The sequence below is a fragment of the Salvelinus fontinalis genome, chromosome 30 (assembly GCF_029448725.1).
Source record: "Salvelinus fontinalis isolate EN_2023a chromosome 30, ASM2944872v1, whole genome shotgun sequence".
In the NCBI taxonomy this organism is placed as follows: domain Eukaryota; kingdom Metazoa; phylum Chordata; class Actinopteri; order Salmoniformes; family Salmonidae; genus Salvelinus; species Salvelinus fontinalis.
Genome location: NC_074694.1, coordinates 20,897,593 through 20,922,606, shown reverse-complemented (window position 1 = coordinate 20,922,606; position 25,014 = coordinate 20,897,593). Strand labels below are relative to the sequence as shown.

Sequence of the window (25,014 nt, the reverse complement as noted above, 5' to 3'; positions counted from 1 at the left end):
AGAGCACCAGCAAGCCAGTGACTTAGTCCCCGTAATAGTGTTAGAGGCAGAGAATCCCGGTGGAGAGAGGGGAACCGGCCAGGCAGAGACAGCAAGGGTGGTTCATTGCTCCAGTGCCTTTCCGTTCACCTTCACACCCCTGGGCCAGACTACACTCAATTATAGGACCTACTGAAGAGATGAGTCTTCAATAAAGACTTAAAGGTTGAGACCGAGTCTGCGTCTGTCACATGGCTAGGCAGTCCATTCCATAAAAATAGAGCTCTATAAGACAAGAAGAGAAAGCCCTGTCTCCAACTGTTTGCTTAGAAATTCAAGGGACAATAAGGAGGCCTGTGTCTTGTGACCTTAGCGTATGTGTAGGTATGTACGGCAGGACCAAATCTGAGAGATAGGTAGGCGCAAGTCCATGTAATGCTTTGTAGTTTAGCAGTAAAATCTAAACATCAGCCCTAGCCTTAACAGGAAGCCAGTGTAGATAGGCTAGCACTGGAGTAATATGATCACATTTTGGGTTCTAGTCAAGATTCTAGCAGCTGTGTTTAGCACTAACTGGAGTTTATTTAGTGCTTTATCCGAGTAGCCGGAAAGTAGAGTATTGCAGTAGTCTAATCTAGAAGTGACAAAGGCATGGATTAACTTTTCTGCATCATTTTTGTACAGAAAGTTTCAGATTTTTGCAATGTTACGAAGATGGAAAAAAGCTCTAACGTTTCTTCTCCACTATAAGTCTGGATTTGATCTCCTACCTGATGACTTCTCGAATGCGAACACATTCAAAGTGTTTTAATTGGTCCCAGGAACCGATGGGTTGGGCCAGAGCCTGAACACGTGGGTAAAGCACAGTTTCGGAAATATTCATTGGCTTTGATACTCGCTGATGGCTTGTTTGGTACAATGCCCCCCACTTTGACGTCAGCAGAGTCAGCAGTGTTGTTCCTAAACCACTTTGTGATATTTTTGCACAAATGTATCTTTTTAAAAGAAAATTCTGTCCTGAATGTGTGTCTACAGTAGGCTATATATTTTTTCTAACCGATATTTTTCCCTGTGCTCTCTTCAAGGTGAAAGAGGTGAGCCGAAGGAGAGGAGAGGTCAGGCTGGCTAGGATAATCAACACTACAGCTCCTCCGTTCCAGAGTGATGTCCCGGGGTTACAGGCCATGACCTGGTACAACATGAGCGTCTCCTGTAGCAATGAGCTTGGCCATTCACCAGTCAGTACCTGGGTCCAGAGCAACACTACAGAAGGAGGTGGGTAACATCTATGGGCCCGGGTAAAAAGTAGTGCACAATGTAGGGAATAAGGTGCCATTTAGGACACAGACCCATTGTTTTTGAGCAGGTGCTGAACATCAATACATTTTCAATATAAGGTGAAAAGAGACTCTGTACACTGGATTCTATGCCCCATGTGAACTATTGGTGACAATGTTTCAACCACATCATGATCCGCTATACTGCAGCCAGGCCATGGGTCAGTTTGGAGATTTCAGTCGTGTTTTCATGCATATAAAATGCATAGATCGCAGGAGCAGCCTGTCCAGGTCCTTGCCTTCTTAAGACTGCATACATCATACGCACTTGCCTGTATGGGATTCTGTAGATCCTGTGTTAGGTCCTGCCTCTGTATAAGATGCATGGCTGTGTGTTGTGTTATTGTAGCCTGGGGGGATCCAAATTGAATTGTTACATTTCACAGGTGTTTCACTTCACGAAAGAGAGCAATTCAGTTTGGATCCGGGCTAGTTTTCTTGTCCCCTCATCCCATCAAGTATTCAGAAATCAGTTTAATTTCATTGATCAGAAATTGTTAGAAGTACAGTACATATTATATTTTGCATGACAGGGGGTTCCCTAGTGAAATGTGCATCACTTCCAGAATATGTCTGATATTATCTTTGTATATCTTCCTGAGAGGCCACATAGGAAGCAAAAGCAGGAGTGGTCTCATGGAGAAAGCATGCAGTTCATAGTGTACGGGTGGGGCTGCTTCCGACTTCCTCTCTAAACTAAAGCCGCTGTTGGGGATATTTTAGTCTACAGATCTGACAGAAATCTTTCCATGCTGTAGGAAACATCAGAAGTGGTTGGCCCGAATGTGGCCTCATCTCAGTCATTTTCTTTGACGACTAGACATGTTGAAAATTATTTATTATTTGTTTCATTACCTCCTATATAAAAATGTTGATGCAACCGTGAAGGACCGTGCACATTAATCAATATTTCAGTGTTCTTATCAATGCGAATGTGCCAGTGTTTGCAAAAGTAGTCTGTTGTATGTGAGCTCTATTTAAGTATTATCACAAATTCCAAGATTGAAGATCATATTTGAGTGTGTGACCCTCTCTTTCCCTTCCCTTTGTTACTCCAGTACCGTCAGTCTACCCCCGTAACGTGACTGTTATGTTAAACGAGTCAATGCTGGTGATCCGATGGAAGGAACCGCCCCGGGACAGGGTCAACGGAATCCTCATGGGTTATGATGTCATCGTCACGTATGGGACTCGGGTCAACAAGGTGAGTCTCCTCCTGGAACCTGGAAGATATTGATGCTATCACCCTAGAAATATGATTATTAGAATGGACGTTTCCATTCTATTTCTATGGCGCTCACTGCCTCTCTCAATCACTGAAAGGGGCAGTGGGTCTCCCCATGGGTCTCAAAAAGTATTCTATTCTATTGATTCATCCATGCCTCTGTGAGATTTAGAATAGCAGAAATTTGAAATGGCCTACTTTAAAAGGTTTTGTTGCACTTTCAATATTAACAATGTCAGTTTCATATTGAGATTTCAGTACCAAGATTCAAGAAGTGAGATGATCATATCATTGTATTGTCAGTCAGTTTGTTCATAAGGTTGTGTGTGTGTGTGTGTGTGTGTGTGTGTGTGTGTGTGTGTGTGTGTGTGTGTGTGTGTGTGTGTGTGTGTGTGTGTGTGTGTGTGTGTGTGTGTGTGTGTGTGTGTGTGTGTGTGTGTGTGTGTGTGTGTGTGTGTGTGTGTGTGAGCAAGTGCATGCGTTGTATGAGGTGGGGGATTGTTGGTTTATCTTCTGACGTCGTTCTTTTCTACCCAACAGACGCTCAACTTCTCTATTCTCTGTCCTGAACTAAAGTGTTTCACTCTACTGTTGAGTCAACAGTAACCTCTCCTGTGTGTAGCAATGCAGGAGTTGTAATTTTTAGGGAATGCTGAAAGTTATTATCCTGGTCCTAAATCTGTAGTGCACTGTGTGGGGAATAGGGTACCATTTAGGACACATCCCAGTTCTCTCTAGTACAATAGCAGGCTTCCTGTCACTTTCTGGTTGTGTGGTGGTTTACTGTAATAGTGTGTCCCTGTCTGAGTCACTGGTTGATGGAGTGAACGGAAAATGAATACCTTACATAGAGAGGGACTGTGTCCCAAATGGCACCCTGTTCTCTGATCCAGAAACTCAGTCCTGGGGACCTCAAGAGGTGCACCTTTTGGTTTTTGCCCAAACACTACACAGCTGATTCAAATCATCAAAGCTTAGGAAAGACAGCTCTATTTGCGTCCCACTACATAGGGACTCAAACAAAGATATACATGTGTAATAACCATATGCCCTGTCCAGTCAAATGATGACATCCCCACGTACAAAGGCTTTGTAACGACATCAGTGAGTGAATGGATATGTATAATAACCCATGTGGCTCCTGTCCAGTCAAAAGCTGTCTGCATGACGTCATCACACAAAGGCTTGGTCAGAAACAACACTCACATATCAGTGACGGGAAGTGTGTGTGTGTGTGTGTGTGTGTGTGTGTGTGTGTGTGTGTGTGTGTGTGTGTGTGTGTGTGTGTGTGTGTGTGTGTGTGTGTGTGTGTGTGTGTGTGTGTGTGTGTGTGTGTGTGTGTGTGTGTGTGTGTGTGTGTGTGTGTGTGTGTGTGTGAGAGACCCAACTCCTGTATCCTCAGCTGTTCAGCTGTTTCACCAGCCAAACAGCTGTGTTGTTCAAGAGAGTGATTCACATGTGATTCACAGAAACACCTTACATAGACACCTAACTTATTCTACTTTTCTACTCTATTCAACCCTGCTCTACTCAATCCTACTCTACTCTACACAACCCTACACTCTTAGAAGAAAAGGGTTCTTCAGCTGTCCCCATAGGAAAAACATTTTTGGTTCCAGGTACAACTCTTTTGGGTTCCTTTTAGAACTCTCTGTGGAACAGTTTCTACGTGGAACTCAAAAGGGTTCTACCTGGAACCAAAAATGGTTCTCCTATGGCGACAGCCGTAGAACCCTTTTAGGTTCAAGATAGCCACTTTTTTTCTAAGATTGTACTCTACCCTACTCCACTCTATTCTACTCTACTCAACCCTACTGTAATTTACTCTACTCTGCTCTATTCTACTCAACTCTACCCTGCTCTGCTCTACACCCCACGCTACCCTTCTCTACCCTGCTCTACCCTGCTCTACCCTGCTCTATTTTGCTCTACACCCTACTCTACCCTACTCTACCCTGCTCTGCTCTACACCCTACTCTACCCTACTCTACCCTGCTCTGCTCTACACCCTACTCTACCCTGCTCTACCCTGCTCTACCCTGCTCTGCTCTACACCCTACTCTACCCTGCTCTACCCTACTCTACCCTGCTCTGCTCTACCCTGCTCTACCCTGCTCTGCTCTACACCCTACTCTACCCTGCTCTACCCTTCTCTACACTGCTCTGCTCTACACCCTACTCTACCCTACTCTACCCTGCTCTACCCTGCTCTGCTCTACACCCCACGCTACCCTACTCTACCCTGCTCTGCTCTATACCCTACTCTACCCTGCTCTACCATGCTCTGCTCTACACCCTACTCTACCCTGCTCTACCCTGCTCTACCCTGCTCTGCTCTACACCCTACTCTACCCTACTCTACCCTGCTCTACCCTGCTCTGCTCTACACCCCACGCTACCCTACTCTACCCTGCTCTGCTCTGCACCCTACTCTACCCTGCTCTACCCTGCTCTGCTCTACACCCCACTCTACCCTGCTCTACCCTACTCTACCCTGCTCTACCCTGCTCTGCTCTACACCCTACTCTACCCTGCTCTGCTCTACACCCTACTCTACCCCCTACTCTACACCCTACTCTACCCTGCTCTGCTCTACCCCCTCCTATACCCCCTACTCTACCCTGCTCTACCCTGCTCTACCCTGCTCTACCCTGCTCTACCCTGCTCTGCTCTACACCCTACTCTACCCTGCTCTACCCTACTCTACCCTGCCCTACTCTACACCCTACTCTACCCTGCTCTACCCTGCTCTACCCTGCTCTGCTCTACACCCTACTCTACCCTGCTCTACCCTGCTCTACCCTGCCCTATTCTACACCCTACTCTACCCTGCTCTACCCTGCCCTACTCTACACCCTACTCTACCCTGCTCTACCCTACTCTACCCTGCCCTACTCTACACCCTACTCTACCCTGCTCTACCCTGCTCTACCCTGCTCTGCTCTACACCCTACTCTACCCTACTCTACCCTGCTCTGCTCTACACCCTACTCTACCCCCTACTCTACCCTGCTCTGCTCTACACCCTACTCTACACCCTACTCTACACTCTCCTATACCCCCTACTCTACTCTACCCTGCTCTGCTCTACACCCTACTCTAACCCCTACTCTACCCTGCTCTGCTCTACCCCCTCCTATACCCCCTACTCTACACCCTACTCTACACCCTACTCTACCCTGCTCTGCTCTACCCCCTCCTATATCCCCTACTCTACACCCTGCTCTACCCTGCTCTACCCTGCCCTACTCTACACCCTACTCTACCCTGCTCTACCCTGCTCTACCCTGCTCTGCTCTACACCCTACTCTACCCTACGCTACCCTGCTCTGCTCTACACCCTACTCTACCCTGCTCTACCCTGCTCTACCCTGCTCTGCTCTACGCCCCACTCTACCCTGCTCTACCCTGCTCTACCCTGCTCTGCTCTACACCCTACTCTACCCTGCTCTACCCTGCTCTGCTCTACACCCTACTCTACCCTGCTATACCCTACTCTACCCTGCTCTACCCTGCTCTGCTCTACACCCCACGCTACCCTACTCTACCCTGCTCTGCTCTACCCTGCTCTACCCTGCTCTGCTCTACACCCTACTCTACCCTGCTCTGCTCTACACCCTGCTCTACCCTACTCTACCCTGCTCTGCTCTACACCCTACTCTACCCTGCTCTACCCTGCTCTGCTCTACACCCTACTCTACCCTACTCTATCCTGCTCTACCCTGCTCTGCTCTACACCCTACTCTACCCTGCTCTACCCTGCTCTGCTCTACACCCTACTCTACCCTGCTCTACCCTGCTCTGCTCTACACTCTACTCTACCCTACTCTACCCTGCTCTGCTCTACACCCTACTCTACCCTGCTCTACCCTCCTCTACCCTGCTCTGCTCTACACCCTACTCTACCCTACTCTACCCTGCTCTACCCTGCTCTGCTCTACACCCTACTCTACCCTACTCTACCCTGCTCTGCTCTACACCCTACTCTACCCTGCTCTGCTCTACACCCTACTCTACCCTGCTCTACCCTGCTCTACCCTGCTCTACCCTGCTCTGCTCTACACCCTACTCTACCCTGCTCTGCTCTACACCCCACGCTACCCTACTCTACCCTACTCTACCCTGCTCTGCTCTACACCCTCCTCTACCCCCTACTTTACCCTGCTCTACAATGCTCTGCTCTACACTCTACTCTACCCTGCTCTGCTCTACACCCTACTCTACCCCCTACTCTACACCCTGCTCTACCCTGCTCTGCTCTACACCCTACTCTACCCTGCTCTACCCTGCTCTACCCTGCTCTGCTCTACACCCTACTCTACCCCCTACTCTACACCCTACTCTACACCCTACTCTACCCTGCTCTACCCTGCTCTACCCTGCTCTGCTCTACCCCCTCCTATACCCCCTACTCTACACCCTACTCTACACCCTACTGTACCCTGCTCTGCTCTACCCCCTCCTATACCCCCTACTCTACACCCTACTCTACACCCTACTCTACCCTGCTCTGCTTTACACCCTACTCTACACCCTCCTCTACACTCTCCTCTACCCCCTACTCTACCCTGCTCTACCCTGCTCTGCTCTACACCCTACTCTACCCTGCTATACCCTACTCTACCCTGCTCTACCCTGCTCTGCTCTACCCTGCTCTACCCTGCTCTGCTCTACACCCTACTCTACCCTGCTCTGCTCTACACCCTGCTCTACCCTACTCTACCCTGCTCTGCTCTACACCCTACTCTACCCTGCTCTACCCTGCTCTGCTCTACACCCTACTCTACCCTACTCTATCCTGCTCTACCCTGCTCTGCTCTACACCCTACTCTACCCTGCTCTACCCTGCTCTGCTCTACACCCTACTCTACCCTGCTCTACCCTGCTCTGCTCTACACTCTACTCTACCCTACTCTACCCTGCTCTGCTCTACACCCTACTCTACCCTGCTCTACCCTCCTCTACCCTGCTCTGCTCTACACCCTACTCTACCCTACTCTACCCTGCTCTACCCTGCTCTGCTCTACACCCTACTCTACCCTACTCTACCCTGCTCTGCTCTACACCCTACTCTACCCTGCTCTGCTCTACACCCTACTCTACCCTGCTCTACCCTGCTCTACCCTGCTCTACCCTGCTCTGCTCTACACCCTACTCTACCCTGCTCTACCCTGCTCTGCTCTACACCCCACGCTACCCTACTCTACCCTACTCTACCCTGCTCTGCTCTACACCCTCCTCTACCCCCTACTTTACCCTGCTCTACAATGCTCTGCTCTACACTCTACTCTACCCTGCTCTGCTCTACACCCTACTCTACCCCCTACTCTACACCCTGCTCTACCCTGCTCTGCTCTACACCCTACTCTACCCTGCTCTACCCTGCTCTACCCTGCTCTGCTCTACACCCTACTCTACCCCCTACTCTACACCCTACTCTACACCCTACTCTACCCTGCTCTACCCTGCTCTACCCTGCTCTGCTCTACCCCCTCCTATACCCCCTACTCTACACCCTACTCTAACCCCTACTCTACCCTGCTCTGCTCTACCCCCTCCTATACCCCCTACTCTACACCCTACTCTACACCCTACTGTACCCTGCTCTGCTCTACCCCCTCCTATACCCCCTACTCTACACCCTACTCTACACCCTACTCTACCCTGCTCTGCTTTACACCCTACTCTACACCCTCCTCTACACTCTCCTCTACCCCCTACTCTACACTCTCCTCTACCCCCTACTCTACACCCTACTTTACACCCTACTCTACACTCTCCTCTACCCACTACTCTACACCCTACTCTACACCCTACTCTAACCCCTACTCTACTCTACTCTATTCTATCACCAAGATACAGTATAATTGCTATTTTTAGACATATAATTGATGTTTTTGGTCAGTGACATAGTACAACATGTTTCTGAGTGTGTGTTTTCTAGGCCTTTAGCCAGCAGACCAGTCACACAGTCAGCATGTTAGCTAGTTCAGTTTTAGTTTCCAAAACAAAAGTTCCGGTGTGAAATGTTGTCATAGAGAGATAGTACACCATGTGTCTGTGTGACTTCCATGTTTTTCCAGGCCTCCAGTCTCACTGTCAGCATGTTAGCTAGTGAGAGAGGAACCCCAGATGTTGCCATGCGGTGGTATTGTGCAACCAAGGGCTTTATCCACTGTCACATGTTCCCCAACAATCCCCCTCTCAGCTCTCTGTAAACACCATGCTGATCATGTCTGAGCCCCAAATGGCAACATATTCCCTATTAAGTGCTCTACTCTATGGGCCCTGGTCAAAAGAAGTGCACTACGTAGGGAATACGAATAGGCTGTTTTTTGGAACTAAACCCAAATCCACATACCAACCTGCCTGTCAAGAATGTTTTGTTTTCTTCCCCTTTTTTAGAGCTCTGTGAAACAATTTTCTCAGCTTCCCAATGTTAGCAGAGCTAGAAACATCCAGAATGGCTCTGCAATGACTTGACACAAAAATGTGTGTTACAAGTACAAATATATTTCACGTTGACATGAAAGATCGGGAGAACAGACGCAGGAATGCATAATAGTTTTTTTTATTAAGCCCACATTATGGCGTGCCGTGTTAAGGCACAGGGATGAAGACCAAACAAACACGTAACAAAAACATAGGATAGAAACCCAAACAAAAGAGCGAGGAGTACCTTGAATAAATAACACATGCACACAATGATTAACACACGGGGCGAGACCCGTAATCATCTGCACAATCCACAAGGGCACGAAAGCCCAAAACACACAGCACAGGTACTCACACGCACCAACAGACATTGTAACAATAATCAACCCCCCAATGGAAACCAAAGGGCACACTTATACAAGTACTAATCAGTGGGAATAGGGGACAGGACAGGTGTGCGTGATGAAAGTTCCGGAGGGATCCGTGACATAATGTTACATAGTATTTGGTTAACATCATTCCCTGGCTGTTAATCAGAATTTGCCGCATATACAGTGGGTCAAAAAAGTATTTAGTCAGCCACCAATTGTGCAAGTTCTCCCACTTAAAAAGATGAGAGAGGCCTGTAATTTTCATCATAGGTAAACTTCAACTATGACAGACAAAATGAGAAAAAAAAATCCAGAAAATCACATTGTAGGATTTTTTATGAATTTATTTGCAAATTATGGTGGAAAATAAGTATTTGGTCACCTACAAACAAGCAAGATTTCTGGCTCTCACAGACCTGTAACTTCTTCTTTAAGAGGCTCCTCTGTCCTCTACTCGTTACCTGTATTAATGGCACCTGTTTGAACTTGTTATTGACTTGTTATGAACTTGTTATTGACCAAATACTTATTTTCCACCATAATTTGCAAATAAATTTATTAAAAATCCTACAATGTGATTTTCTGGATTTTTGTTTCTCATTTTGTCTGTCATAGTTGAAGTTTACCTATGATGAAAATTACAGGCCTCATCTTTTTAAGTGGGAGAACTTGCACAATTGGTGGCTGACTAAATACTTTTTTTGCCCCACTGTATAATGCTGACTTTGACTTCACAGAGATAATCATTAACTTCAAGGGACCACTACAAAAACTATAATCCCAAAAATTACCTATAGTACGTATGGCAGACAATTTTCCCAGGTGTTCATCTATTACTGGGTGATGTTCAGTAGGAGGGAAACATTTTGAAACATTCCCAGTAAGAACACAGATTGTAGTTTTACATTAGTAAATTATTTGCTATCATATAATAATAATAATAATTATTTATTAAACTTCTATAGTATTTTCATAGAATCTCAAAGCGCTTCAAGAGCAAAAAACAAACTAGCAATATATCATGACATGATAAGACAACAGATGTGGGATCTTAATTTGATCAGTCTTTTGTTGCTGATAATTTTTCTGCACAGCAGCAAATGCAAACTTGTAATGTATTCAAGGTTTAAAAAGGCTTCTAAAGTTTGCATTTTCCACTTAAAAAAGTCAGACTTGTTTTGACGTAACCAAAAATATATCAACCCCGACAAAAAATAACCATTGATTATAATCCACATAGTAATTCACATTTCCTGTTGCTGGAGGATTATTTTCCTGCTGTAGCAAACTGACTCAAATTGAGATCCTACCTCTGTAGTTATAACAGTGTTTCTTAATTCCTGGGAAGACATTTTTGTTTTTGCCCTAGCACTACACATCTGATTCCACTAGTCAAAGGTTTGATGATGAGTTGATTAGTGTTATGAGTTGATCAGTTGAATAGGTGTCTATTACTGTAAACTGCTGAGTACAACCATGATCTCTCTAACATGCTGTTGTGTTCCTCAGATCCGCAGCTCCTCCAACACTGCTGCGGTGGCCCTACAGGAGTTCAACACTACATACAGTGTTCAGGTAGCTGCCTGTACTCAGGCTGGGCGTGGCATGCTCAGTCCACCAGTCGGGATCTTCGTACCAGAGAACAGTGAGTAGACCGCACTACATCAGGAGTTCCTAATCCTAACACCTTACATATTGAATTACATCAGGAGTTCCTAATCCTAACATCTTTATACATATTGAAGTACATAAGCATGTCAACAACCGCAAGTAGATATTTAACTTGACTGTGTTCTAAATAGTATGCCGGTTAAGTATGTGATACAATAAAACTTTATTTTTATGTGACATTTAGAAAATCGAGTATACTTTAAATTTCCGGATGTCATACTAATTTCGGCTTTGACAACAGCTGATAATCAGATATGGGGACGTGTTACTGAAATTAACCAATAACGTGACGCAGTCTCAGTATGCGAAAATATAAGGTTTTACAGTGTGTATTTTTTCAAATGGAGTATGGTTTAAATACCAGGATGTTGTATTCATTTCAGCTCTCCATCTAGTAGAATTGAATGCACACTTTTCCACAATGCATTGGAAGAGGTGGGTTGCAAGTGACAGGCCCTAGTTCTAGTAGCGGTGTGTGGGTAAAATCCAGTGGTGTAAAGTACCTAAGTAAAAATACTTTAAAGTACTACTTACTATTTATATGTTTGACAACTTTTACTTTTACTTCACTACATTCCTTAAGAAAATATTGGACTTTTTACTCCATACATTTTCCTTTACACCCAAAAGTACTCGTTACATTTTGAATGTATAGCAGGACAGGAAAATAGTCCAATTCACGCACTTATAAACAGAACATCCCTAGTCATCCCTACTGCCTCTGATCTTGCAGACTCACTAAACACACATGCTTTGTTTGTAAATTATGTCTGAAAGTTGGAGTGTGCTCCTGGCTTTCCATTAAAAAAAAATTTTAAAAAAAATGATTTGATTGTTTTATGATTTGCGTAATTTAAGGAATTTGAAATTATTTGAAATTATTTATACTTATACTTTGTCTTTTGATACTTAAGTACATTTTAGCAATTACATTTACTTTTGATACTTAAGTATGTTTTAAACCAAATACATTTAGACTTTTACTCAAGTAGAATTTTACTGGGTGACTTTACTTTTAAGGTATCTTTACTTTAACTCAAGTATGACAGTTGGGAACTTTTTCCACCACTGGTAAAATCACCAGGGAAGCCAATCCAGACAAAAAGCCATATTACAACCTATGTGTTGTGATAGTTGAATTGTTTGCTCTATAACCTGTTAATTCATATGCCTTGCCACTGTGATATATTGGACTAAGGCCGAGACAATAAGAAGACACAGTCGCAGAATAAATTAAACTAGACCTTTGTTTCATCACAAAAAGGGAGAGCAACCTCTGTCCGGGGAAGTCCACAAAGCATATTGCATGTAACAAACAGTTACATGACCTACAGCATGGTTAAGCAAGTTAATGTTTCTGACATTTTCGGACCACTAAACAACTATTGATTTAGAACCACACAGAGTTACCACAAGTCACAAAGAAAACAGGAGCTGCCTCCACTATTCCAGCACCATTTCAACTTCAACATTTCAACATCATCAAATCATCTCTGCTTAGTGTGTGTGTGTGTGTGTGTGTGTGTGTGTGTGTGTGTGTGTGTGTGTGTGTGTGTGTGTGTGCAAGTTGAAAAAAACATGTTGACTCACCCCACATTAACATTTTCAAGGCTGTCTCTTCACATGATAAAAATGTCTGTCACAACGCCAATGCCATCCTCCTCTCTTTCATGTTGATTAAACGCTCTATGACTCTGTCATACAGTACATGCTTTTAGTTTTTGTTGCCCTAGGCTACCTGGCTAAAATGCTTGCTCACTAGCCAAACTTCCTTTCATGAAGCAACGATGAGCCAGCTAATTAACATTAGCCTACTTCATCTAGCTACATATTGAACTACCATCCTCTCAGGCCAGGGGCACAATGTATGAATTTATGGTTGGATCAGAATCGCCGTTATAATCACTTGCCAGTACAGAGAATTAGGTAAAACCACAAATGAGAATTAGGTAAAACCACAAATCCAAATCCCTATCTCCATCCATGGCTATTTAGGAAAGGAACACTTTTAACTAGCTAGCTAGCCACCAGAGGACAATGACACAACGAGATGTAACAATGCAAGTTTTTCTGTCAATTACGTTTTTCTGTTGATGTGATTGGTGTGAAGCCAAATCCAAACTGGCTTCCCTTGACACTTTCTTTTGGTCCGGCAGGAACATTCACAGTTGCGCTAACTCAGTTTAGCTCAACGCTGATTGGCTAATTTTATACTTTTTTATCAAGGGAGGCCAAATGCTCGCTGGTTTCCCTTGCATTCAATACTACAGGTGGAAAAAATGTCATACTCTTTTTGACCAGACCGTATCCGATATGCTACACATACAGAGACAGAGCGGCGCTGTTTTGCTCTCTTGGATGCTTTGTCCAGGGAGATACATTCAGCCTCTTCCGAATTGAAGGATAATTATGAAACAAAGATAGACGAAAGATGATCAATTATTATGTATATGTTTTTTGTTTGTTTTTTGGTCAATGTTTTGGGGAAGCCTTGCTTCCCTTGTCATCCATGAATACACGCCACTGCCTAGTTTTCTTCAAGTAGCCATACAACAAAATTAGGCTACTTAATTGGGAAGATGCAGAATAGTGAAGCTTCTGCGGTGGTGTTAAAGGGCAATTTGCTTGTTGCAAAATTACACACAAACTGAGAACACACACATATACAGCAAAACATATACAACATACAGTTGAGGGAGTTGAAACTTTGATCATGTTTCTATCATGTTTGTGTGTTCTGTTCGATCAATCGATCGCACTTTGATTTGACTGATTCATTGCTTGATTGATTCAATCATTGATTGATTGCGTGTTGTGTTCCAGATTGGCCCCTGTCTCCCTCCTCCAGTCCAGACACCATAGGATCAGACTCTGTGTATATCATACTGGGGGTGGTATGTGGCTTCTGTCTCCTGCTTCTAGTACTCTGGGCTGCTATCTGCATGAGAAGCAGGATACTAGACACACGCTTTGGGTAAATTTGCATGCTTCTTCACATATTAAAGTCTTAATTGTATCATGATGTACAAGGAGGGGTGTACATTGATGTACTACAGTACCCAAAATGCTGTGTAACATCTGGTTTGTCTTGTTTCTGACGCTAACCTAATGGTGTCCTCAATATCTTAATGATCTGATCATGATCACTTTAAACCATTTACATTTACTTTAAACCCCTGTGTATTGACTTCACTACCTTGTTGTAGTAATGGAAGTCACACAGTATCTTGATTCTTAAGTTGGTCAGGGGAAACGGTGTAGCTAAGCGCAGTCTTCCTTCCTCAAATAACTTACCGGTACTTGACTTGTTCCTTTTCACTCCTAGTAGATCAAAGAGCCTCAACAGTGCATCTTCAGCCAGTGAATTCTGTTTTGCCTTTGCAGTTTTCTTCACTCAGTTTCACCAGTAAGAAATGTCTATTGTCTGTTGCTGCAGATGTATAAGTTACTCAGTATTTTGATCCCTGAAGTTGGTAAGGGGAAACGGTGTATTGGTCAGTGGAAGTGGTTATATTTCCTGTTGAGGGAGGGGTAAAGTTACTCAGTACATTGTCAATAAAGCAGCCTGGTTTCCTCATAATCACTGACAACTGCACCTGAGTCAGGACTGCCAAGGTTGTACTGACTGGATCATGTTCATTAGGCACCAAATGGAAGAAAATAGACTGAAACAGCTGGACTCAATCAGCAGTGAGATCTGGGCGGTGTTAGTTAGGGCAGACTATGGAAAACATTTCCACGTTTTCATTTTTCAACAGAAAATGAAAATGGGCCTATCTCATTGGACAAGCCCTGGTACTCCCTCCCTGTTTGTCTATTTTCTTCTGTTTGGTGCCTAATGAACACAACCATCCCTGGTCTTACTACTGAAGACAGAGGTAGTCTAGCCGTGTTGGAAAGAAACACCAAAACAATCCTTTCCACTCTAATCCTCTCCCCTCTCCACTCCGCTCCACCACTCCTCTCTGCTACTCTCCCCTCTCCTCCACTCCGCTCCACCACTCCTCTCTGCTGCTCTGTCCTCCGCTCTACCACTCCTCTCTGCTGCTCTCTCCTCCGCTCCTCTCTCCTCCTCTCCTTTCCTCATCACCAAAACAACCCATCTCCTCTCCCTTCTGCTGTCTCTGTTCTGGAATTCATTATGTTAAAGAGGTGACTCAGTGTTGCCGTTCGGGATATACAGATAAGAATGCTCAGAACTGGCAGACACCTCTCATCTCCCAGAGGCAGGAAAACATCCGGTCATAGAGCTTGCTTCCTGATTCAAGATGAATTCTCAATCTAGTCAACCAAATGATTACAACTCTGAGGCAAGCTCTTGTTGAAGTGTTAGTCAGTGAATGACTCATTCTGCTCCATTGTATATAGTAACTTGTTTCGTTTCTCTCTGGCGCCCCCTGCAGTCAGATGTTTGGAAGTGGGGAGAAGCTTCAACCCATCGTTCAGTACAGGCCACAGAAGTCCTACAACCGATCAGCCATTGAAATTACACGTACGTTAATAAACGTTCTATTCTAATCTACTGTACTCTGCTCTACTTTACTCTACTTTTCTCTACTCTACTCTAATCATCTATGTTCCTATTAACATACATCTGAGAACAAAAAATTCCCCTCATGCCCCCTTTTTAGTAGGTAACCTGGGTGTGAGTGATGAGCTCCAAGCCAAACTACAGGACTTCATGATTATGAGAAATCTGCTTTCCATCGGGAATGTTCTGGGAGAGGGTGAGGATGAAATTCATTTGATTATTTAGTACACAAAATCAGGGGCCTATTTGTGTAATAAAGTAGGTAGAATACAAATTTATCTCAGTCATATGTCATTTTTTCCAATGTAATTTCATACATTTTTTGGTCATCTAATTTGTTTATGGCTGTTCCTTAATCACATTTCACATGTCATTTATTTGTTGCTTCTCTTCATTTAGAGGTATTTCTGACTGTTACCTTTCTGACTGTTACCAACCCATTGTTAATTGACCAGGTGAATTTGGCTCTGTGGTGGAGGGACATCTGAAACAACTGGACGGAACATCTGAGAAAGTGGCTGTGAAGACCATGAAATGTGAGCTTCTTCATCCTCTTGTTAGTTTTCTTTAATTGGGCTGATCTAACAATGCCCATTTATTTATGTTAGATTCAGAGTGCTTTTTTCTCTTTCTTACTCTCTGATTAATATCCTAGATGGTTGATGAATTCCTCATAGCCTGCTCCCAGATCTGTTTGTGCTGTATAACCAGCTACTATGACCCTTCATGCCATGTTTGGCATGCCAATGTCCACAGGAGTTGGAAAGATAGTGCAAACAGATCTAAGACCAGGCTAAATAACACATAAAATTTGTATTAATCTCCTCTTTGTTTTCCAGTGGATAACTTCTCCCAGAGGGAGATAGAGGAGTTCCTGAATGAGGCTGCCTGCATGAAGGACTTTGACCACCCTAATGTCATCAGGCTGCTAGGTACTGTAGGTCTTCTTTGCTGCCATCACAGACCATCCTGCCCATCATGCAGAAACTATGGATTCATGCTCCCTCACTCCATCCAGCCATACATACACATAAGAGAGATCACAGTTGATGTCTAAAGGATTTTGTGAAACTTAGTAAAAACTTTATTTTACAGTCATTTTACAACTGTTATTTACTTGGTATTACATTGATCTGCTCCTGCTAGGTGTTTGTCTGGAGGCGGGGTCTGGTCACTTCCCCAAGCCCATGGTGATCCTGCCCTTCATGAGATATGGAGACCTCCATAGCTTCCTGCTGCGCTCACGCCTCGGAGACAGTCCCCTGGTGAGCCTTCTGATGCTTTCCCGAGGAGCACTTTGGAAAAAAGTGTTGTCTTGTCTGAATATGGTTAATGACATTGTAATGATGAAGATGTTGCTTCTTTCTTCTTATTCTTCTTTTTCTTTCAGTTCCTGCCCACTCAGACACTCTTGAAGTTTATGATTGACATCGCCATGGGGATGGAATACCTCAGTGGGCGGAACTTCCTCCACCGTGACTTGGCTGCACGCAACTGCATGTAGGTTTACATTTCACCTGAACCAGAGCCATACTGAGTGTACAAAACATTACGAACACCATCCTAATATTGAGTTGCACCGCGCTTTTACCCTCAGAACATCCTCAATTTGTTGCGCATGGACTCTACAAGGTGTCAAAAGCGTTCCACAGGGATGCTGGTCCATGTTGATTCCAATGCTCCCACAGTTGTGTCAAGTTTGTCCCATTTTTCATGAGCGGAAATAAAATATCCCAGAAATGTTCCATATGCACAAAAAGCTTACTTCTCTCAAATGTTGTGCACAAATTTGTTTACATCCCTGTTAGAGAGCATTTCTCCTTTGCCAAGATAATTCATCCACCTGACAGGTGTGGCATATCAAGAAGCTGATTAAACCGCATGTTCATTACATAGGTGCACGTTGTCCTGGGGACAATAAAATGCCACTCTAAAATGGGCAGTTTTGTCACACAACACAATGCCACAGATGTCTCAAGTTTTGAGGGAGCGTGCAATTAGCATGTCCACCAGAGCTGTTTCTGGAGATTTGAATCTTCATTTCTCTACCATAAGCCATTTTAGAGAATTTGGCAGTACCTACAACCGCAGACCACGTGTATGGTGTCGTGTGGGCGAGCGTTTCACTGATGTAAACGTTGTGAACAGAGTGCCCCCCTGATCAACTCTATGAGAAGATGTGCCGCGCTGCATGAGTCAAATGGTGGTCACACCAGATACTAGCTGGTGTTCTGATCCACGCCTCTACCTATTTTTAAAGGTATCTGCACATCTGTGGAATCCATAGATTAGGGCCTAATGAATTCATTTTCAATTGACTGATTTCCTTATATGAACTGTAACTCAGTTAAATCTTTGAAATTGTTGCATGTTGCGTTTATATTTTTGTTCAGTGTATATATATATATACAGTACCAGTCAAAGGTTTGGACACACCTAGTCATTCAAGGGTTTTTCTTTATTTTTATTGTTTTCTACATTGTAGAATAATAGTGAAGACATCAAAACTATGAAATAACACTTTTGGAATCATGTAGTAACTAAAAAAGTGTTAAACAAATCAAAATCTATTTTATATTTGAGATTCTTCAAAGTAGCCACCCTTTGCCTTGATGACAGCTTTGCACACTTTTCTTTAGGAATGTAGTGAAGTAAAAGTAAAAGTTGTCAAAAATATAAATAGTAAAGTTATTAAAAAATATATATATATTTTCAAATATTTTTACTTAAGTACTTTACACCACTGTGTGTGTGTGTGTGTGTGTGTGTGTGTGTGTGTGTGTGTGTGTGTGTGTGTGTGTGTGTGTGTGTGTGTGTGTGTGTGTGTGTACAGGTCTGACCTGAACTTTTTCACAATGTAAAGATATAATGAGTCTTATCTCAGGGTAAACGGAGAGGACGGCAGTTAACCCATCCTCGTTCCTTGGTACTGTTCATGTACGACTGTGGTCTATTTTGGCAACGTATTCAAGTAGAAACTCACTGTTGCTGTCCACCATATTGTCATTGTGATGTAGACACATTGGCCTTGACATTTTGAATAAATGCCAAATTCTTGCGCGTGTATGCTGTCTAGTCAATTTTGAAGTATTTCTAGTAAGTGGAATTGATAGATTGTTCTATTGATTGATTGATTGGTTGGTTGGTCTGGTCCTACAGGCTGCGTGATGACATGACGGTGTGTGTGGCAGACTTCGGCTTGTCTAAGAAGATCTACAGTGGTGATTACTACAGACAGGGCAGGATAGCCAAGATGCCTGTGAAATGGATCGCAGTGGAGAGCCTGGCGGACAGAGTATTCACTGTGAAGAGTGATGTGGTATGGAGGTCCACACACCCACACACACAATGATGTTGTAAGGAACGTCTGAGATCGAGCCCCCATCAGCTAGTTTCATTTCTTTCAATCCTTGACTGATTATGGGAATACATGTGAATGTGTCAGAGAGAAAGGAAAAGTATTGTTATTCAAGTATTTAGTTCCCTTTCTGAGAAAGTTAAACAGCCAGCCCGTGAAGTTCAGCCCACAGCCACAGCTCTCAGCATTGGAAAAGTTATTGGGTAGCTTAACAGAGTTCTCAACAAAGAGCCGTGTGACTGCAGAACAGTTAAACGGCTATCCGGACTTTCTGCTTTTCACCCCCTACCTACATATACATAGTACTTCAATCAATCAATCACCTAACCAAACCTACATGTGCATATTACCTCAATCAATCACCCCAATTACCTTGTACCTCAGTACATTGACGCAATACTCCTTGTATATAGCATGTATATAGCCTCCTTATTGTTATTTTATTGTGTTATTGTAGTAATTTAATGTTTTATTTTTTATCTATTTGTTAACTTTCTTGCTTTTTAACTGCATTGTTGGGAAAGGGCTTGTAAGTAAGCATTTCACTGTAAAGTCTACACTTATTGTATTCAGTGAATGTGACAAATACAATTTAATTTGAATAGACTGCAAATGCGATACTTGAAATCACAAATGAAAATGCATTTAGTTCTCTGCTCACGTTATGTAGATGCATCTAACATGTTATTTTAGTGGGAGCTAGCAGAACCTACCAATTTGAACATTTACGTTAACAGTCTATGACGAGAGAGAAACTACAGATAACATAAACGTGTGTCTTCTTGCAGTGGGCATTTGGTGTGACCATGTGGGAGATAGCGACACGGGGCATGACACCGTACCCTGGTATCCAGAACCATGAGATTTATGACTACCTACTTTTGGGCCACAGGCTGAAGCAGCCAACAGACTGCTTAGATGAACTGTGAGTGTTTTTATTCTCTCTACATGGCTGTCTTTCGGATTGGGCTTTAGTGGATAGGAACATTTAGCCTGATCCAATACCTGTTTGTGCTGTATTGCCAACTCCTAAGGTCATTGTCAATGACATTAACTATACAGATCTGGGACCAGGTTAAGGAACATTATGTTACAGCCAGGACAATATAGATAAACTGAAGAAGAAGCAATGTCTGCAACTCTGTTACGCTCCCCAGTAGTTTATTAAGACGCAAACCAGATCACATTTGAATGATTATTCCTACTTCTCCTGTCCACCAGGTACGAGATCATGTACAGCTGTTGGCGTGCTGACCTCCTGGACCGCCCGGTCTTCACTCAGGTGAGAGAACTCCCCACCAAGCTGCTCTAGACAGTCTACGTCCCAAATGGCACTCTATTCAATTTATAGTTCACTACTTAGGGAAACCCATAGGGCTCTGGTCAAAAGTAGTGCATTATATAAGAAATACTATGGTGCCATTTGGGATGCAGACATTGACATAGACACCCTGGTCAAAAATTGTGCACTGCACTCTTAGAAAAAAAGGTGCTATCAAGAACCTAAAAGGGTTCTTCGGCTGTCCTCAAATAAGAACCCTTTGAAGAACCCTTTTTGGTTCCAGGTAGAACACATTTGGTTCCATGTAGAACCCTTTCCACAGAGGGTTGTACTTGGAACCCGAAAGGGTTCTACCTGGAACCAAAAAGGGTTCTCCTATGGGAACAGCTGAAGAGTGAATATAACGAATAAGGTGAAATTTGCAACGCAGACATAGACTGCGTAAAGATGAATCTTCTAATCTTCTGGACTTTCCTTAGGTTAGAGAACTGTTGGAGAAGCTGACAGAGAAACTTCCGGAGGCTTCTACCAGCAAAGAGGACATCATCTACATCAACACCAGTTTCCCTGAGGAGGATCAGCCCGGTGCTTGTGCAGACCCCCACCTGAATTTGCCGCTTTTTAGCTCCTCCCCATCCTGCAGTCATAGGAACGAATTCAGCCCCTCCCCTTCCTGTAGCGACCAGTTCAGCTCTTCTCCATCCTGCAGTAACAGTCGCCAGAGACGAGACAACCGAGATCTGGTGACAGCACTCATCCACGAGAATATGGAGGAAGATGATCGTTACGTTGTTGTCATCTCTAATGCCAATAGGAGTGGGGACCCCGCTGTCACCATGACAACAGCAGCTGTGGACAGTGACACTCCCCTGTTGGCTCGGGAGGGCTTGGGTAGGGTTTTGGGGGGAGCTACTCGTGACTCAGTGGGTGATGTCACTGGGATGGATCAGCACGCGAGTGACACAACGCTGTTGCTCTGATAGACATGGAACGTTGGGACTAGAAATCCAGTAATCTGAAACCAGACAAAGAAAAGAAAAGCTCTCCCCCAGGGGTCATGTCTGATGATAATACACATCCTTCTTGTCTGCACTCTGGACTGTTGAGGACATAATATACTGTAGGTATTGTAATGACCCTGCCGTTGATAAGCACGATGACCACTCACCCAAGGGAACTAGCTTTCTTGGAGCAGCGGTAACGTTTCTGGATCTGGACCCTATGATACTGGGTGCAAATCACGCCTCGGAATCTCGTGCTACTCCCTCATTTTGTTACAGTTTGAACGTATGGTACTGTGTGGATCATGAACACATCGGCCTTCTGCTTGGTGCAGCATGTGTAGTCTCACGTTGCAACACTTCCAAGTTGTTTCACCAAGGATCTGCCCAGTGTCTATAGAAATATAATCGCTACTATGATCCTGTCTTGTGTAGTTCTGTCCAGTTTCCATAGAAATATTATCCCTATTTCTTTGATTCTGTCTTGTGGCATTATTACAATAGTGTTATTACCTTATCTATTCCCCAATGCTTTGTATTGAAATAATTATGACCAGTTTTCCAGTGGATGTTTATACCTCAAATGGTTACCACTAGCTATCAGTGTTAATGCAAGAGATGTACATAAGAGACGCTACATTTGCACATCTCTCTTATAGTATATTTCCAATTAAATAAGCTCTGCTAAAAAATGAAGTCAGTGTATCCCTTGCAGATATTGAAAGCTGTGAACAAGGCACAATTACGGCCAACCACTGTTGTAAGTCAGTAGTACACTCCCATTACAATCAGAGGCCATCTAAAGCATTTAAACTGTATGTAATTTTAACAATTCCTTTTATATATTGAAGTATTTTTGAAGTGCCAATGTGTATATGAACTTTACATGATATGTGTATATAGAGTATTGTGTACATATGATGACGATGGACTGAAAAAACAAAACAGTTATTTTGTATCTCGGAGGACCTTGTATACAGCCTTGAGGTACTCCACCAAGGTTAGGCAGTGGACCCTGGAATGTCCACAATATCTAATTGTTTATATTACAGATTTTAATAGAAGTTCAACTTTTGTTAAATATAAATATAGTCAATGTTGATATGTTGATAATTGTTAAAGAGATTTGCAGGATTTTTTCATGATGCAATAAATGATTGCAAATTAAAAAAATTGCCATTTTTTATCCACCTGACCCTGAAAATAAATCCATCCTGGATTGAATAAGATGCACGCACACACACAGTTTTGTTTTACTATCCTTGTGGGAACCAAAAACATTAATTCTCTTTCAAAATCCTATTTTCCTTAACCTTAATTCTAACCCTAACCATAATTATAAACTTAACCCCTAAGCCTAAAATATATTTTTTGCCTTGGTGAAATGTCCCCACTGAATTTTCAATGTTTTACTATCTTTGTGAGGACTTCTGGTACCCACAAGGATAGTTAAACAAACACACACACACACACACACACCGAACATGATGATGATCAGATGATAAGAGAAAGGGAAATAAATAAATAACAGATTTCAAGTTGCTATCATTTTTTAACTCTTGTGTAGTGTTCATGTTTTTGTTATTGACACAAATCCTACAAGCCAGCAGCATACCACCCTGCATACCACTACTGGCTTGCTTCTGAAGCTAAGCAGGGTTGGTCCTGGTCAGGCCCTGGATGGGAGACCAGATGCTGCTGGAAGTGGTGTTAGAGGGCCAGTAGGAGGCACTCTTTCCTCTGGTCTAAAAAATATCCCAATGCCCCAGGGCAGTGATTGGGGACACTGCCCTGTGTAGGGTGCCGTCTTTCGGATGGGACGTTAAACGGGTGTCCTGACTCTCTGAGGTCATTAAAGATCCCATGGCACTTATCGTAAGAGTAGGGGTGTTAACCCCAGTGTCCTGGCTAAATTCCCAATCTTGCCCTCAAACCATCATGGTCACCTAATAATCCCCAGTTTACAATTGGCTCATTCATCCCCCTCCTCTCCCCTGTAACTATTCCCCAGGTCGTTGCTGCAAATGAGAATGTGTTCTCAGTCAACTTACCTGGTAAAAAAATAAAAATAAATGTTTGCAGGTCGATGGACCCACAATATTATTGGGATTTTAAAACAATACAGCCATAGCAATTTACGTAGAAATACTTAGATGTTGACTTATATCAATTACAAGCAATATAAACAGCATACATGGTTAATATTTGCCATTTACCTCTGCTAGATCACATTTATCAATAAAAGCGCTATTTGTTTTTTAAAATAAAATTATTACATGGGTGGAAAAAATTGTTTATCTTGAACGAATATAAATGAAACAAAATGTATCACTATTGATGTCGATTGCTTTGAACTGAACAAATTGGAAGGACAACTTTTACATACAGTATTTTATGGAAATGATAATTGATCCCCATTGTACAGAAATTAAGGGCGGTCTACACACCACATGAGGGACAGAGTTTTACTGTGTGTGTTGCAAATGTATTTCTTGCACTTGATGCATGTGTACTGACTGTCTTCCTGTCCTTCTTGGGTCCACACACATAGCAGCGCTTCTTCTTGTTGCTACCGGCTGCAATCTACTCACACTACTCACACTTACTTTCGGTATTGGAGTTGTTGGTTCTGCAGGTCGGGCAGATGGGGCACCAGCATCCTCCTCTTGAATCCTCCTCATGATGGCTGCAGAAGCTGGGGTCCTTGGGATATGTTGCCTCCTCTGGATTTGAGGTCTTACAATGCCTTCCCCTGTTCTTTAAGAAAGAGATGTCTCCTCTGGAGCTTCCCTCTGTACCAATCTGGGTTCAACCCCATCCAGATGACCAATGCGTTGTACGCCGAGATGTCCAAGATGTTGAAGAATTTCACAAGTGTCCAGCGTAGGGTTCTTCTTTTGCAGCTGTAGCCAGTCACCAACTTGTTTAAATTGTCCACCCCTCCTTTTGTGGCATTGTAATCCATTATGATTTCTGTTTTTTGATGTCCCTGGCCACAAATTCTCCCATCCCTATGCAGCGTACTCATGAGTACCACCTTTTTGCCTTTCTTTGGCACGTAGGACACTAGGGACGTGCCGGACGTGAACACAAACTTAAAGGAATTGATAGGCCTGTTCCGTATATTCAACAGCTGAGGTGGGAGCTCTGGCTTGTTTTTTCTTACTGGTCCTACCATTGTCTGCTTCCTCTTGAGGAGCTCCTCTCCCAGCTTGTGTGAAGTAAAAAAGTTATTGCATGTGATGTTGTGGCCACAGAGTCCCTGTGTCACATCCAGGACAACCCGCATCCCTTGGTTCTTCTCAGGAGCTCCTCCATCTGGCTTCCCTGTATACATTTGCATGTTCCACGCATATGATGAAGCAGCATCACAGGCAGCCCAGATCTTGATTCCATATTTTGTGGGCTTAGACGGTATGTACTGCCTGAAGGGGCAGCGGCCCCTAAATGGCATAAGCTGCTCATCAACAGTAACGTTGGGCCCAGGGTTGTAAAACAGGGGAAGGCGGTCCACCCACTTGTCCCACACTGACCTGATTGCAGCTAGCTGGTCTCTCTGCCGCCGAGCTGGTCTGGTGTTTCGGTTATCGAAGCAGATAATCCTGGATTTGAGGGAGGTTTTGACGGAGGTGTCCAATTGAACGAGCTTCAGGTCTTAACTGTAAATTAAATATGATTATTTGACGTGCTGGTCCTGGGGCTGGCTGCCGACGGGCTGGTCCTGGGGCTGGCTGAGGGTCAGGTTAATCTCATCCTCTTCTTCCAACTCAATTTCAGACTCCGAATTTACAGAGACATGATCCTCATATTTGGACATTTCTTCA

General features: G+C 43.7%; 1 protein-coding gene across 1 annotated transcript in view; it reads left to right on the top strand.

Annotated features, from left to right (window-relative positions):
* The window catches only part of mertka (c-mer proto-oncogene tyrosine kinase a), a 38,845-nt gene extending 16,482 nt beyond the window's left edge, over positions 1-22,363 (top strand). Inside the window, exons 8-21 of the mRNA XM_055889992.1 lie at positions 1,065-1,254; positions 2,375-2,520; positions 10,857-10,992; positions 13,842-13,992; positions 15,422-15,510; positions 15,650-15,745; positions 16,005-16,085; positions 16,389-16,481; positions 16,696-16,814; positions 16,940-17,049; positions 18,709-18,868; positions 19,696-19,832; positions 20,129-20,189; positions 20,669-22,363. Of these exons, the coding sequence (XP_055745967.1) occupies positions 1,065-1,254; positions 2,375-2,520; positions 10,857-10,992; positions 13,842-13,992; positions 15,422-15,510; positions 15,650-15,745; positions 16,005-16,085; positions 16,389-16,481; positions 16,696-16,814; positions 16,940-17,049; positions 18,709-18,868; positions 19,696-19,832; positions 20,129-20,189; positions 20,669-21,169 (2,070 nt within the window). The 3' untranslated portion in view covers positions 21,170-22,363. The remainder of the gene's footprint in view (positions 1-1,064; positions 1,255-2,374; positions 2,521-10,856; positions 10,993-13,841; positions 13,993-15,421; positions 15,511-15,649; positions 15,746-16,004; positions 16,086-16,388; positions 16,482-16,695; positions 16,815-16,939; positions 17,050-18,708; positions 18,869-19,695; positions 19,833-20,128; positions 20,190-20,668) is intronic.
* The last annotated feature ends 2,651 nt before the right edge of the window (positions 22,364-25,014 follow it).